We start from the raw sequence: 15,918 nt of genomic DNA on the forward strand, positions 1-15,918 counted from the left end.
AGAATTGTGTATGTATAAAGTTATTCATCATAGCAAAAGAATTCCTAATAGCAAAAGAATGAAAACAACCTAAATGTTCTTCATTTGGGAGCTGGTTAAATGAATTATATGTATAATTTATCAATGAAACACTATGCAGCCATTAGAAAGAATGATGCAGTTCACTATGTAATGTTTGGGATTACTTCTAATATTTATTAAGTGAGAAATGCAAGTTCAGAACTATAAATGAAGTATATTACAATTTGAGTTTAAAAAAAGGAATATATATTACTTATGCATACATATGCATAGATTATTTCTAATTATGAGTGCCTCTGTTAAAAAACTGTATATGGTTGAAGGAGACTTACTTTTCACTAAATATTCTTCAGTACCATTTTAATTTTAATACATGAACGGCATGTATCACCTATTGAAAAATAAGATTTAAGTTAATAATAATGAAAGGAAAGATAAGAGCAAAGATAGAAAAATCTTGAGGCATATTTGAGAAGTGAGTAATACAATTTGACTAGAGCATAGACTAAATGTAATGAAAGAGTAGGAGCTAAAGCATGGGGTTGGAAAATTATGGAGTCTACTGACTGGTTAAAAAGCGATAGCTTGGACTTTATTCAAGAAACAAATAGTAGCACATTAAAGGTTTTTGAACAGACACCAACAGGATCAAATGGTGCTTTAGGAGCTGTGATTTTTGTGGAGACAGTGCATACTGTAAGGGAAGAGTCAGAGACGCTGGACCAGTTTGAGATTCTTGGATAAATCTGTGTGAAAAAAAAATGAAAGCCTGTGATGGTAATAGAAAAAGACAGAAAATGATAGATGACTGGCTGTTATAAGGCATTTCCAGTGCTAGGAGTCTGACTGCGTGAGTGGATTTTGGAATGGGGATGTTTTCAAAGAAAACATCACAATTGGAATCTCTGGGGGTATCATTAAAAGAAACGGGACATTGGGAGGAAGACCTGAATTGATTTGTTGGTTTGTTTTGCTTTGGTATTCATTAGGCAAGATACTGAAGTGGGTTTGAGATTTCGTGAGTTTTCAGGACTGATAACCTTAATATATTGGCTAGATCCTAGATAAGACATTCACAGTAAAAAGACTGTAGAATAACATTCATATTGTGATGACAAAAGAAGAAATAGAGAGGATTTAAAAAAGGTGATCATTGATCATGGGCTTGTAAAATGTTGAGTCTTACTAATGACTCTAGTCTCTCTGTTAGGCAGTAACTTTCAAACCCAAACTAATTTCCTTGTTACTGAAATTAAGATTCTCACTTTTAATAGTGGATCTGTAAGCATTTAAGTCATGGAAAGCAAAAGCTGTTTTCCCAAATATTATAACAAATATTGTAAAGAGCATCTGTACTAATTTTTAAGTTGTTTGAGTACCATAATGCATAAAAAACTTAAAAGAAACCTAGTATGTGATAGCACACTTTTAATGAAGTAAGAACTTATTAAAATATGTCAAAACTGAGTGGTACCATTTCAGAGTCATTGATGCAGAATCATTGGGCCCATTTTTTAGACGCTTCTTCAAAAAATTTCGTTCTCCACCTGTTATTGAGACAATAGTTGAAGATGAAGATGTGTGGACTGAGAGGTTTAGAGTTGAGAATGGTGCAAATGAATGTGACCTGGTTCAACTCCATCATCTTACAAAGACCTACCACCTTATCCACAAAAAGATTATAGCTGTAAACAACATCAGCGTTGGGATACCTGCTGGGGAGGTAAGGAACAGTGTTTTGTTTCTAGCTATCCTTTGTATTGACATGGTTAAGTGACAAAAATCTTTATCTTTCCTTAATTTTTTTCTAGAAATCTGAAAGTCAACCTCTGAATATTTTGATGGATTCTATATATGTAATTTACATGTGTCTATGTGTTACTTACCCTGTAAGTCTTCGTTTTGGCAGGGAGGACTCACCACACACCAAATCCTGAGCCCCCTCCCAAGTTACTATCCTCCCTGAGTGGACTTTCAGTCAAGAAGTCCAGGCAGGGTGCTCTTTTCAACTCTTAGTTTCCAGGCCTCTTCAAAAGACAGCATAAAGAAATCAGTTGTCGGAAGTGATTTCATATTCATATTCACATTCATATTCACATTCTTGCTGTTTTCACAGAAGCAATAGTAAGGCAGCTTTGAAAGGAGGAGAAGAATGCGGACATTTCCCTTTTTGCCGAGCCTGACTGCAAACTAAATGCATCAGGTTTATTCTACCACATAAAGAGATTATCGCTTCAGTAGCTTATTCAGTAAAGTTGTGGTTTTGTGTGAATAATTTGAAATCTATAAATATAATTACTTTGTCAGGTTAGCATATCTGACTTGGGTATCCTATCATGTCACACAGAGGTGTGCTATAATATAGTATGTAAAACAAGTCCTATGTATATGTAAAATGTTCAGATGATTAAAGGAAAAAAAGATACTTAAGTACCTAATTGTTTTAAAAGAAAAAGTTTTATCCAGTGCCAGCAAAGCACTGCAATATCCATGAGTAATTCGAGTGATTTATTTTTCTTGGTAATTTATTTCACCCAAGGAGAAGAAAAGAGATATAATAGTACCATGTCTTTGGTTTGAATTAAAGTTTACATCTTTTTTTTTTCTCCCTCAAACCAGTGCTTTGGCCTTCTTGGGGTGAATGGAGCAGGAAAGACCACCATCTTCAAGATGCTGACTGGAGACATAATTCCTACAGGCGGAAACATTCTGATCAGAAATAAGATTGGGTATGAAAACAAATGCTTCAAATTACTGAACACAATATAATTAAATGAGAAAAATAATTACAATGAACTCTTTCTGTTATTTTGTGGTTATATTATTAAATCCTTAGAGGAGAAACAGCTACTCGAGTGGAAATTTTTAAACCTTTAAGTATGACTATGATGGTGGGATTGTTTTTACCTCTTTTTTCCAGACTCACCAATCACGATGACCCAAATAGAGCTACCTTCCCAACATCTGAGGGCTAAGAGGGAAACATCTTCTGAAAGTCATTTGTGTTTTTGATTCTTTCAATTCAGGTCTCTGGCTCACGCTGACTCTGACAGCTCATTAATTGGCTACTGTCCTCAGGAAGATGCTTTGGATGACCTGGTAACCGTGGAAGAACACTTGTATTTCTATGCTAGGATACATGGAATTCCAGAAAAAGATATTAAAGAAGTGAGTATAAGTGTGAAAAACTAGTTCATTTGAAAACCATTATTATTTCTGCTTCTCACACACCCACCCTCAAGACCAAGTTGACATCTGGAAAATTATGACATTTCTCTCCTGACAGTGATAATTGAGGCAGTATTAGCTTGATTGTGTATATCATAAATGAACCTATGCACTCGACTTTAGAAACATCTTGGCCCATGTTTGTTCAGTTGTCTTTTAAAAACTATCAAATAAAGAATGACATTTGCCTTAGGCTCTGGACTGAGCCATGTTTGGTGATGCCTGTATATCCTTTAGTGTTCAGATAAGTACTGAAACATGGAATTACCTACAAAATGCCCAAGTAAAATAGAATAGCTTCCAATTTGATTTTTTATATTTCTTTTTTTTAATTTTTTTTTTTTTTTGGCTGCATTGAGTCTTCTTTGCTGCATGCAGGTTTTCTCTAGTTGCGGTGAGCAGGGGCTATTCTTCGTTGTGGTGCGCGGGCTTCTCATTGCGGTGGCTCCTCTTGTTGTGGAACATGGGCTCTTGGCACGCGGGCTTCAGTAGTTGCAGCACCTGGGATCAGTAGTTGTGGTGCGCGGGCCCCTAGAGCACAGGCTCAGTAGTTGTGGCGCACAGACTTAGTTGCTCCGCGGCATGTGGGATCTTCCCAGACCAGGGCTCGAACCCATGTCCCCTGCATTGGCAGGAGGATTCTTAACCACTGTGCCACCAGGGAAGTCCCTGAACTATTAATGTTTAAGTGGACCTTTGAAAATAAACTAAAATTTATGTTGAATTTAAATGTTTTAATTTTTTCGGGAATGTATTTCTTCATTATAAAACTTTCTTTTCACAAGTAGCTCTTTTTCTGTTTAATGCTTTAAGGGTTTTGGCAAGGGAAAATCAACTTAAGTCCTCTTTTCCACCCACAGGCTGTTCATAAACTCCTTAGGAGGCTTTACCTGGAGCCCTACAAGGACAAAACTACCTCTATGTGTAGTTACGGCACAAAAAGAAAATTATCCACTGCACTGGCCTTGATAGGGAAACCTTCCATACTGTTGCTGGTAAGAGAATCATTGTGAAAAAGGCTACTACCTAATTAGAACCACATATCCAACAGTGTGTGTAACAGTTCATTATCATTATTGCAATAAACATTTACTGGGGTCTCACTATATGCTAGTTATTTTGTAAAACACTTTACATATATTGTCTCACTAAGGAATTTATATCAGATAATTTGTTGCCACAAAAATATGCCGTCAAAAATGTTTTTGTCTGAAGCTATGGCTCAGTCGGTTTCAGAGGAAACATGGGAATAGGAAGTAGCTGAAACGAAGTCAGGATATTCAAATGAGTAAGTAAAATTATGACAGAATTTGATTCCCAGTTATTGAAGAAATCAGTTCTATTAGTAACTGATCAGGTGAACTAACATATTTTCCAACTTCTACCAAAAAGGAAATACACATTTGAGGACAACATGCTGTGCTAAAATGTTATTTCCTTGTTGCTTAAAAATATGAGTTACCTAGCTTGAGATGCAATCTTGACAATATGCCATTCTACTTTATCTGAATTTTTTGGAGGCAAGAAATACATGTCACGTTTATATTTTGATTAAGAGCTGAAAAATTAAGTTGATCACCTGGAAATATAAATTACACTAGGAGTGACATAGCATTCTGCTCCCCAGGCCAAACACTGTGAAAAGTATTTATTTCAGAGAAATAAGCTTGCCCTTATTTTGGAAGATCCCCTTCATTCAAGGACTTCCAAACTCCAGAAGAGGCTTAACTATATGCAATAAAATCACCAGTTATAAATCATCACATTATTCCAGAGATTAAGTAATATAGAGGATCAAATCATTTAAACTGAGTAGAGTAATGCACAACCTATCTCTCTATAATACCGGAAGCTTATAATGCATTATATCCCCGCCAATCGATGCTCATAATGGAATTCTATTGTATAAGTGTACCTTAAATTGAAGAAAACAATCCTTAGGCACCCCTGTGAGATAATAGATGTAAAGTACTTTAAAATGTTGTTAAAAGCTCTATGCAAATATTATGTATTAATGAGCTGAACTAAAATCAGGCTATGAGAGAAAGATACCGTATTTTCTCTTATATATATTTACTGTAATGCCATTGTCTTCAAAAATAGGAACAGTGACAATATAACCTTTACTGTTTCCCCAAATTAACACTCATTTCCTTCTTTAAATTTAAATTTAACCCCTTACTATAAAAATAAACCTCTGATGATCCTATGTATATACTTTCCATTTCAGACATATGTTTTTAATTTTTACCTAACCTTGACCTACAATTTGGTTTTTTAATCATCTGTCAGGATTTATTATTGCTTGTTTAGGTTTTCCATTGCTGCATTTCTAATTTTATGTCTGAATAATTTTTCTAAACATCGTTTACTTTAAAATGTAATTTATATCTTTCTATTTGGCAATTTCTGCAAATCTTACTTTTATTTCCCCAAGGAGTATTAAATTTCAATTAATAACATAAAACTGAAAGTACACCTCAATCATATTAACAAAAACAAATCAAATTGAATTCTCTGTGCTTCACATAACATATTATCTATCACTCACAGCCACAATTCTGCCATCAGGAGCAAGGTAGCAGTCTTGCTGATGTAGCTTCAAATATATATGTGACAATGTAGTATTAAATGTAAAAATTCTTGCTTTGTCAGTAATTGAAGCAGAATATTTTCCAAAGAAATATGAGAGACAAGTGTAAAGTAAGAGTACAACTTCACTGAGATACTTTTTAAAACACATTGACAATTTTAAATGATTAATTTTGAGCTTTCTGACAGCAGCAGAAAGAAGCCTATTAAGTATAAAACAAGTTAGTCACATGACCTGGAAAAGTGATTTCTGTTCTAGGCAAGTGAGATGCAATGATTCATGTAAAGAACCTCATCAAAATTTAATTAATTTGATAAATTCTTCTTGTAACTTTCTATTAAGGATGAGCCAAGCTCTGGGATGGATCCTAAATCAAAACGGCACCTCTGGAAGATCATTTCAGAAGAAGTACAGAATAAATGTGCCGTTATCCTCACTTCTCACAGGTAAGCTGAGAGATGACACGATGTTAGGATGAGAGACGGGAAAGGTAATCCCGTGTAATATATACTGATAGTGAATTCCGCAATTGGATTAAAGTATCTTCTGTTCATAGTCAAAGGAGCAAGTCCGGAAGGTTTCATGGTGAGACTCCAGCTCCTGTGGTGGGACAGGGCCTAAGAAATCTTTTAAGAAACAAATTTCCCATAACTTGCGGCCCTCTTAATTCAACTATGCCTCCCTATTGCCTATCACATAAAATTCAGCATTTTTCGGCTTAGTATGCAAGGCCTTTTATTATCTGGCCTCGTCTAAACTTCTAGTCTTTTTTTCCTATGACACCCTCTCCTATCTGTCAATCTGAATGACTCGTGGTTCCGTGTACACTCACTGCTCTTTCCTATCACATGCGCTTTCTTTGGCTGTGCCTTCTACTGGAATTGATCTTTTCACAAAATCTCTCCAGATTCTAATCTTACTAGTCCTTTAAGAGCTCGTTCACAAGCCTTCTCCATGAAGTAGACCCTTCCAATCAATTAGGTAAAAAAGCTACTAAAGAATTTTCTCTGTGCCTTTCTTATAAGGTCGGCCTTATATTAAGTTCATCCTTTCGTTATAATGATCATATAGTAGAAAAAGAACTAGGTATGTTTAGAATCAAGAGACTTGTTTATATCCTATATACTAGCCTTGCCCTGGCACAGTATACGTTCTGAAGCCAATCATATAATTTCTATTAACTTTTTTTTAACTTTTTATTTTATGTTGGAGTATAGCCGATTAACAACATTGTGACAGATTCAGGTGCACAGCAAAGGGGCTCAACCATACATATACATGTATCCATTCTCCCCTGATTTCCATTAACTTTTTTTTTTTTTTTTTTGCGGAACGCGGGCCTCTCACCGCTGTGGCCTCTCCCGTTGCAGCGCACAGGCTCCGGACGTGCAGGCTCAGCGGCCATGGCTCACGGGCCCAGCCGCTCCGCGGCATGTGGGATCTTCCCGGACCGGGGCACGAACCCGTGTCCCCTGCATCGGCAGGCAGACTCTCAACCACTGAGCCACCAGGGAAGCCCTCCATTAACTTTTGTATTAAGTGGACAGGGTGATACCTAAGATCTCCTCCAGTTATCATCATACATGAAATTAGAATTATATAATCAAGTACAGGTTAACTAGTTATAAACACAGAAGCATAGAAGCCAACTGAATACGGAGTATAAGGCGTAATGAAAACAGCTTAGTAGTATTTTGGGAACATTTCTTACGAAATGTAGGTCTTGAGTCAAAGTTTGAAAGAGCTTAAAAGAAATACTGTGTTTGATAGAGTGGGCTATCCAGGTGAGAGAGATGACCTCAAGTTTGAGAAGAAACAGTAATAAACCCTATATGAAGGCATTTAATTTATATGTTAAAAGATATTTTTGTTCTTCAAGGGAAAGGACATTTTAAGGAACTCAAATACTCAAACAGTATTTCTAAGGTGCCATAATGAAAAAAGTTAAGCTTATGCTCATGATCTTAAACCAATTTTCTGTGCCCAGAATACTGACATGATTCTGTCTTCCAGCATGGAGGAATGTGAAGCTCTCTGTACCAGGTTGGCCATTATGGTGAATGGAAGGTTCCAATGTATTGGATCATTGCAGCATATTAAGAGCAGGTGAGGAACAAATGTATTCTTTAACACATGGTAAAGGGTAATCAAATCTACCAGTGCTATACTCACCTTCAAGGATTATCACAGCAGCCCATCCTACAATGAGTAGTGAAACTGGAATGGAGAAGTTAATCATTAATTTACCTTGAAGTTAAATTATAGTACTGAGGATTGAATTTTTTTTTAATTAATAACCCCAAAAGCTGGAAGGCCTAAAAGCTAATAATATCATTATTATTATTATTATTCCCCAACCAAAATACTCTCAGAAAGCAGTTTCAACAGTTATCTTAGTGACAAATGACAATGAAAACACGACGATCCAAAACCTATGGGATGCAGCAAAAGCAGTTCTAAGAGGGAAGTTTATAGCTATACAAGCCTACCTCAAGAAACAAGAACAATCTCAAATAAACAATCTAACCTGACACCTAACAGAACTAGAGAAAGAAGAACAAACAAAATCCAAAGTTAGCAGAAGGAAAGAAATAAAGACCAGAGCAGAAATAAATGAAATAGAAACAAAGAAAAGCAATAGAAAAGATCAATAAAACTAAACGCTGGTTCTTTGAGAAGATAAACAAAATTGATGAACTATTAGCCAGACTCATCAAGAAAAAGAGGGAGTGGATTCAAATCAATAAATTTAGAAATGAAAAAGGAGAAGTTACAACAGACACCATGGAAATCCAAAGCATCCTAAGGGAATACTACAAGCAACTCTATCCAATAAAATGGATAACCTGAAAGAAATGGACAAATTCTTAGAAAGGCATAACCTTCCAAGACTGGAAAAGGAAGAAATAGAAAATATGAACAGACCAGTCACAAGTAATGAAATTGAAACTGTGATTAAAACTCTTCCAACAAACAAAAGTCCAGGACCAGATGGCTTCACAGGTGAATTCTATCAAACATTTAGAGACAAGCTCTTCACAGGTGACTTCTATCAAACATTTAGAGAAAAGCTAACACCCATTCTTCTCAAACGCCTCCAAAAAATTGCAGAGGAAGGAACACTCCCAAACTCATTCTACAAGGCCACCATCACCCTGATACCAAAACCAGACAAAGATACTACAAAAAAAGAAAATTACAGACCAATATCACTGATGAATATAGATGCAAAAATCCTCAACAAAATACTAGCAAACAGAATCCAACAACACATTAAAAGGATCATACACCATAATCAAGTGGGATTTATCCCAGGGATGCAGGGATTCTTTAATATACGCAAATCAATCAATGTGATACACCATATTAACAAAGTGAAGGATACAAACCATATGATCATCTCAATAGATGCAGAAAAAGCTTTTGACAAAATTCAACACCGATTTATGATAAAAACTCTCCAGAAGGTGGGCATAGAGGGAACCTACCTCAACATAATAAAGTCCATATACGACAAACCCACAGCAAACATCATTCTCAATGGTGAAAAACTGAAAGCATTTCCTCTAAGATCAGGAACAAGACAAGGATGTCCACTCTCACCACTATTATTCAACATAATTTTGGAAGTCCTAGCCACAGCAATCAGAGGAGAAAAAGAAAAGGAATAGAAATTGGAAAAGAAGAAGTAAAACTGTCACTGTTTGCAGATGATATGATACTATACATAGAGAATCCTAAAGATGCCAGAAGAAAACTACCAGAGCTAATCAATGAATTTGGTAAAGTTGCAGGATACAAAATTAATGCACAGAAATCTCTTGCATTCCTGTACACTAATGATGAAAAATCTGAAAGAGAAATTAAGGAAACCCTCCCATTTACCATTGCAACAAAATGAATAAAATACCTAGGAATAAACCTACCTAGGGAGACAAAAGACCTGTATGCAGAAAACTATAAGACACTGATGAAAGAAATTAAAGATTATACCAACAGATGGAGAGATATACCATGTTCTTGGATTGGAAGAATCAATATTGTGAAAACGCCTATACTACCCAAAGCAATCTACAGATTCAATGCAATCCCTATCAAATTAACAATGGCATTTTTTATGGAACTATAACAAAAAATCTTAAAATTTGTATGGAGACACAAAAGACCCTGAATAGCCAAAGCAGTCTTGAGGGAAAAAAGACAGAGCTGGAGGAATCAGACTCCCTGACTTCAGACTATACTACAAAGCTACAGTAATCAAGACAATATGGCACTGGCACAAAAACAGAAACATAGATCAATGGAACAAGATAGAAAGCCCAGAGATAAACCCATGCACCTATGGTCAACTAATCTATGACAAAGTAGGCAAGGATATACAATGGAGAAAAGACAGTCTCTTCAGTAAGTGTTGCTGGGAAAACTGGACAGCTACATGTAAAAGAGTGAAACTAGAACACTTCCTAACACCATACACAAAAATAAACTCAAAATGGATTCGAGACCTAAATGTAAGACAGGCCGCTATAAAACTCTTAGAGGAAAACATAGAAAGAACACTCTTTGACATAAATCACAGCAAGATCTTTTTTGATCCACCTCCTAGAGTAATGGAAATAAAAACAAAAATAAACAAATGGGACCTAATGAAACTTCAAAGCCTTTGCACAGCAAAGGAAACCATAAACAAGACAAAAAAACAACCCCCAGAATGGGAGAAAATATTTGCAAACGAATCAACGGACAAAGGATTAATCTCCAAAGTATATAAACAGCTCATGCAGCTCAATATTAAAGAAACAAACAACCCAATCCAAAACTGGGCAGAAAACCTAAATAGACATTTCTCCAAAGAAGACATACAGATGGCCAAGAAGCACGTGAAAAGCTGCTCAGCGTCACTAATTATTAGAGAAATGCAAAGCAAAACTACAGTGAGGTATCACCTCACACCAGTTAGAATGGGCATCATCAGAAAATCTACAAACAACAAATGCTGGAGAGGGTGTGGAGAAAAGGGAACCCTCTTGCTCTATTGGTGGGAATGTAAATTGATACAACCTCTATGGAGAACAGTGTGGAGGTTCCTTAGAAAACTAAAAATAGACTTACCATATGATCCAGCAATCCCACTACTGGGCATATACCCAGAGAAAACCATAATTCAAAAAGACATGGCACCCCAGTGTTCATTGCAGCACTATTTACAATAGCCAGGTCACGGAAGCAACCTAAATGCCCATTGACAGACGAACGCATAAAGAAGATGTGGTACATATATACAATGGAATATTACTCAGCCATAAAACGGAACAAAATTGAGTCATTTGTTTAGATGTGGATGGATCTAGAGACTGTCATACAGAGTGAAATAAGTCAGAAAGAGAAAAACAAATATCGTATATTAACGCATGTATGTGGAACCTAGAAAAATGGTACAGATGAACCAGTTTGCAGGGCAAAAGTTGAGACACAGATGTAGAGAACAAATGTATGGACACCAAGCGGGGAAAGCCACATGGGGGCAGGGATGGTGGTGTGCTGAATTGGGCGATTGGGATTGACATGTATACACTGATGTGTATAAAATTGATGACTAATAAAAATCTGCTGTATACAAAAATAAATAAAATATAATTCAAAAATTCAAAGAAAAAAAAGTAAATGACAGGACTTCCCTGGTGGCGCAGTGGTTAAGAATCTGCCTGCCAATGCAGGGGACACGGGTTCGAGCCCTGGTCCGGGAAGATCCCACATGCCGCGGAGCAACTAAGCCTGTGCGTCACAACTACTGAGCCTGTGCTCTGGAGCCAGTGAGCCACAAATACTGAAGCCTGTGCTCCTAGAGCCCGAGCTCCGCAACAAGAAAAGCCACCACAATGAGAAGCCCCCCCCCACACACACACACACAAAAACGTTATCTTGGTAACAAATTAGACCTTGACAAGTACATGAAGGCATCGATTTTTATCTAGAATGTTCATTTGCCATTTGAACAGGCTTTCAGCAAGCTATTTAACATTTTTACTACATTCAAAACCTTTTCACCAAAAATACATTGGGGAGATGTGCATAAATGTCATACTATCAAATTAAAATTAAATTAATATTTTTATGTTTATCATAGTGCATATGCATTTATACATGTCCATGTTAATCTTCCAACATCATGACATTACTTTATACCTTTGTCTGTACAACAGCTTGGCTTTCTTATAAGACAATATTAACCAAGATAAGAAAAAAGGATGAAAAAGGCCTTATATATTGTTCCCAGAGAGTCTGTTGTGACTTGTTTACAAACTCTATTTTTGGTGCAAACTGTTAGCTAGTATATTGATTTATTATTTATTTTTAAAACCCCAGTGATTTTAATCTTTACTATTGACATCAAATCTCCAATAACTTGCCTTTAAAGATTCTCTTTGCTTTAAATTAGAAAGTATGTAGCTCCAGGAATTTACATCAATTACCAATTCATGGATGCCAAAGAAAGCCAGGATTTTGTATTTTCTTTCTAATGCAACTTTTGTCCAAAGGATCTGACTTTGTATAGTGGTAGAAATAAATAAAAAGTAATAGCAGTGTACTATTTCCAGTTTGCAACAGGCCTTGAACTTTTATAGCAAAATGATAGTCTTTATATAGGAAAAGGGGCTATCATGGTCAGCTTGGGTCCTGTTTCACTATCTAGAATTCCAAAGGAGCTATTTCAGCAAAACATAACTCATACTGTATTTTGCACTTCTTTCTAGGTTTGGACGAGGATTTACCGTCAAGGTTCACGTGAAGAATGTCAAAGTGAGCATGGAGCCCCTCACAAGGTTCATGCAACTTCACTTTCCAAAAACATACTTAAAAGTAAGAGATTGACTGGTTTTGATAGCTATAATCTAATATCGTAGTGGATGTTTGTCATTTTCAAGCTGACCATAGCCTTGTTATTCATCAATATATATTTATTAGTTCAAGATGCTTAAGATACTCTGAAGCACACTTAGTATTAACAGATAAAATCTTCAAATTAGTTATATATTTTTGTAGCTACTTAAGAGTAACATAGTCCTTTTACATACCTTTATTTCTTCCTCACAAAGGCTTTATGACCGTATTGTATTACTTTTCAGGTTGTATGCTTAACTAGATTATTAGTTACATATGTTAGGGAATTGAGGAATGACAGATACATATGACCAAGGGCATTTCTTCTAAGGAAAAAAAAATTACAAATTTCCAGAATGTCGCAGCTAGAAGAGATTATCTCCTTTGCTTTCCTCACTTGAAAGATAAGCCCACAAAGTTTTGAGCAGAATTGCTTGGAAATCAAGTTCTTAAATCACACACTACTTGAAACATTGCTCAATTAATTTCATCTTACATATACATATCAACAGGATGGACACACACACATATATACATATAAATCTCACATAGTACATATTTAAATGCACTTGACAAAAAAATTATCATTGTAACATCTTTGATGTGCAGGTAATTGATATAAGATGATTATAGCAAGTGATTGTTTTTAAACGGAAGTCAGGTGTGGAATGATGAACAGAAATTGGAAGACTTGGGCTGAGGTCCAGCTCTGCCTATGTGATTTCCAGCAAGACATTTAAAGTCTCTGAGCCTCGTATTCCTATTTTACAAATACTGTTGATATCTACTTCACAAGACTGGTGTGAGAACTAAATGATAAAATGTCCACAAAGATGCTTCATAAACTGTCAGGCACCATATTAACGTGAAGTGATTTTGGAGAGCAAAATAGAGTTCCTTTTTAAAAACAATTCTTTTATCTCTACAAAATACCTTTGCCTCAACCTCTGATTCTTATCAAAGTCCATTTTCTATCATCTAAATTAAAATCAAATTTAAAAATTAAAGGACACTTTTTTTTTCTTTTTTTTTTTTTTTTTTTGCACAAACCACGTTGGTCATAGTACTTCTTCTTTCAGTGAACTTCTGGGTTGAAATCTGTGTTTATTCACTGAGTGATGAGATTACATTTGCCCTGGTCTGTTCTTCAGGGGACTAGCGCTATACAAGACAAGTGCAGTGATGATAAAAGTTTGATTACTTCCTAAGCAGACCATTCTCTACAAGTATGTGATGGTTTCTAGATCTCTAAAAGGGAAATAACCAAACAACAATTTGGGAGTAAAAATAAGTATCGATAAGATAGCCTGATTGCACTGACAGGTATGATGTAAACACAAATCAATGAGAGGGGCTAGACAGCGAGCAAAGGAGTGAGAAGAGGGGTTTCCAGTAACGCAGGTCTGGAATACCAGGCTGCAATATACAATCTTGATCTGATCAATATAGGTTACAGGGATTGTTTATGGAGTAAAAAAAACATCCTGACCAAACTAGTGTTTAGGAAAGATTATCCTAGCTACTTTGTGCCAGAACATATGAGTGTATATGGTTTCTAAGCTTCTGAAGAGGCTGTTGCAATAACTCAGATGTGGAGTGATGAGCAGCAAGTTAGTAAAATTGATGGTGCAGATAGAGAGGAAACGTTACATTTAAGAGTTATTTTAGAGGAAAAATAAATAAGATATGATAATTGATGAAATATGCAGAAAAGCAAAATGTTGAAGATACTCCAAGGAAAATAAGAATAGATTACTAAATTGATGGTGATACTACAGACTAAATAAACTGAAAAGTATTTTAGAGTGAGTTAAGAAAGAATGTAGCATTATTTGAATGAGGTTTCTCATAGACAATGCTTTTGAAATCTGGCAACTATAGCCAATATAAATTGAACAGCTAATCCTTAGCCTTTTAGAACAATTTTAACATTTAAAAAAAATGAAATTTCTAAAAGTTATCTCTGAAAACGCTTATGTGAGCTAAGCGTAATCTGACATAGGCAATACCATTCCACAATATTTTCTCCTAGGCAAGACTATAATGTCTTTATAAGTGCACATGAATGTAGAATATTTTGGAATTTTCATTAGCTTTTTAATTTGTTTTCTCTTGGACATTCATAAAACTTTTTATCTCATCTTTGAAAGCTGTTAATCTCAAAACATACCCATTATTTACAATGTAACATCATTTTCAGAGGAATGAATTTCAGTACGTTTCTTAGCTCTTGGTCAAGTTATGTCTAGTCAAGTCAATATTACCTGACATTGAGAAATACATTTTTTCCCTTTGGTTCCCACAGGATCAGCACCTCAGCATGCTAGAGTATCATGTGCCGGTCACCGCAGGAGGAGTAGCAAACATTTTTGATCTGCTGGAAACCAACAAGACTGCTTTAAATATCACAAATTTCTTAGTGAGTCAGACTACTCTGGAAGAGGTAAGCTGGATACCATGATCCATGTGCACAATGTCACATAAATTATTATACATTCTGATTATTGCTTTTTAATGACATTGAATTTGTTTTTGATTGAAGCAGTATCTAAACTTGCACCTGAAAAAGTTAGCTTAATTTATTTCTAAGTGCATTTGAGGATGTTAGGAAAAAATATGAAAAGAGTTAACTATTTTTAATGGAGAAAATATTTTTTTCCTTCTATAAGACATCTGCACCTATCAGTTATCTGTATATGTAAAGCAACAGTTATTTTCATCTATAAAACAAATAGCTGTTAACACTTTCCTTACTTTTTCCTTGGTAGGTTTCTTAAATAACATTTCTATTGATTGGCTTCCTAGATTAGGGGAGGATGGAGTTATCTAGTGAGAATTTGGTGCCAAAGCTTTAGATCTGCTAGATTCAGGCAACCAAAGTGGTAAATGCAGGATTCTTTTGTTTCATTCACATCATCTGTCTTAATTACATTTATATTCGATAACTCGAGGCATCATGGAACATCCTTCATCACCTTTGCACTGTTTTAGTTTTATACAGTTCAACCAACCTGATATATAGAACATTTGATTGGACCTATCACTGGAATGGGTCTGAAAGTGAGGCTACAGAGGCCTCTGAATCATGCTGCATCTCATGGACAATTTTTTATGGGAAGTTAAGCAATTATGGCCTTACCAACACAGAAGATTTATCCTTTGACTTGTAACCAATTACCAGTATCATGTCTGGC

The 15,918-nt window shown here is 35.6% G+C and overlaps 1 protein-coding gene across 3 annotated transcripts in view; it reads left to right on the plus strand.

Annotated features, from left to right (window-relative positions):
* The window catches only part of ABCA12 (ATP binding cassette subfamily A member 12), a 197,727-nt gene that overhangs the window by 161,270 nt on the left and 20,539 nt on the right, over positions 1 to 15,918 (plus strand). For all 3 annotated transcript variants that reach the window (XM_019938973.3, XM_019938975.3, XM_019938974.3), the window contains 8 exons: positions 1,540 to 1,744; positions 2,641 to 2,750; positions 3,048 to 3,189; positions 4,110 to 4,244; positions 6,185 to 6,288; positions 7,856 to 7,948; positions 12,598 to 12,703; positions 15,030 to 15,167. In XM_019938973.3, the coding sequence (XP_019794532.2) occupies positions 1,540 to 1,744; positions 2,641 to 2,750; positions 3,048 to 3,189; positions 4,110 to 4,244; positions 6,185 to 6,288; positions 7,856 to 7,948; positions 12,598 to 12,703; positions 15,030 to 15,167 (1,033 nt within the window). The remainder of the gene's footprint in view (positions 1 to 1,539; positions 1,745 to 2,640; positions 2,751 to 3,047; positions 3,190 to 4,109; positions 4,245 to 6,184; positions 6,289 to 7,855; positions 7,949 to 12,597; positions 12,704 to 15,029; positions 15,168 to 15,918) is intronic.

This window comes from Tursiops truncatus, chromosome 7 (genome assembly GCF_011762595.2).
Source record: "Tursiops truncatus isolate mTurTru1 chromosome 7, mTurTru1.mat.Y, whole genome shotgun sequence".
Classification (NCBI taxonomy): Eukaryota; Metazoa; Chordata; class Mammalia; order Artiodactyla; family Delphinidae; genus Tursiops; species Tursiops truncatus.